The sequence below is a fragment of the Schistosoma mansoni genome (assembly GCF_000237925.1).
Source record: "Schistosoma mansoni, WGS project CABG00000000 data, supercontig 0622, strain Puerto Rico, whole genome shotgun sequence".
NCBI lineage: Eukaryota > Metazoa > Platyhelminthes > Trematoda > Strigeidida > Schistosomatidae > Schistosoma > Schistosoma mansoni.
In genome coordinates, this window is record NW_017386372.1 from 1 (window position 1) to 1,133 (window position 1,133).

At 30.4% G+C, this 1,133-nt stretch overlaps 1 protein-coding gene across 1 annotated transcript; it reads left to right on the top strand.

Moving 5' to 3' along the window:
* Window positions 1-23: 23 nt before the first annotated feature.
* On the top strand, window positions 24-185 carry Smp_172020 (hypothetical protein; the record flags this gene model as incomplete). Its single annotated transcript, XM_018792157.1, has 1 exon — window positions 24-185. One exon carries the CDS (start codon window positions 24-26, stop codon window positions 183-185), a length of 162 nt encoding a protein of 53 aa, XP_018644391.1.
* Window positions 186-1,133: the final 948 nt, after the last annotated feature.

A 1,133-nucleotide genomic window follows, 5' to 3' on the forward strand; every position in this document is an offset into this window, starting at 1 on the left:
CTCTTCCCTTATTTCATTTAGGTATGCCAATACCTGCCGACTGTCTCAATGTTCCTTTTGTATGTAGCGAAGATGAACAAGCTTTGAGTGAGAACAATCTAACTAATAAAGTTGGATTTTTCAGTGCTTTTGTAACACCTGAAGATTTAATGCTCTGTTCTATACTGGATGGTTTGCAAAAATAATACGGTTTATTCAAATATATAACACTGGATTTCCTTACATTTAATATGAACTATGGATTTTACTGCTTAAAACGTGCGACAACAAACCATTTTGAGAACGTGTATTAAACAACTACTAACTCAGTTACATTGGATATCTCTTGATGTTGATTTAATGAATCCAACACTCCTGGATTTCAAGTATTTATACGAATTGAGAATGTATTTGGCTTTTCTAAATAGCATTTAACTCGACCGACATTTTATATCCCATACCTTGCTTTCTGCGATTTCCAAAAACATTAATTATATATTTTAAACAGATTTGGTTTATTTTTGTAAATTTATAATAGAAGACTTGTTTATATAACTCTAATATCAAAAGTCAAGAATTTCCTCATTATGGGAATTGTTTTCAAACGTTATATGTTTTAATAATCATAAAAAGTCTTATTTCTTTTCTTTCAACACATCTTTTACAAGCAAACTCATTCTATGATTTTGGAACAATTTCTTAAATACAAATAAGTTTAAGTGTTTCGTAGTTTTAAAATCAAATGTTTGTTATTACATGGACATATCATTATGATAAACTGCTATCTGTACATACCCTTACCAATTTTCACTCACTGATATATGATTTCGTTACTTTCGGATGGAAGATTGTACCAGTTAATTAAAATTGGGTCAGAAAAAACGCCAGAAGGCACTCATCCTCATCTGTGGTCACTCATTATTATAGCCGTGAAAAAAGGTTATAGTATTTTCATTATAAAGATGTTTTACACTTAATATTAGATATGTGCCGTAGCTTGTCTATCATGAGTTGTAACCTCAAAATGAGTCGAGATCGATGAAGAAAGCTTCATTATAACCAATAAAAGATGATTCTTTTGTTTTCGTTTGATTATGTGTAAGATAGATTGATGAATCTATTACTGAACAGAGACTACTGATTGCAGAGAGATG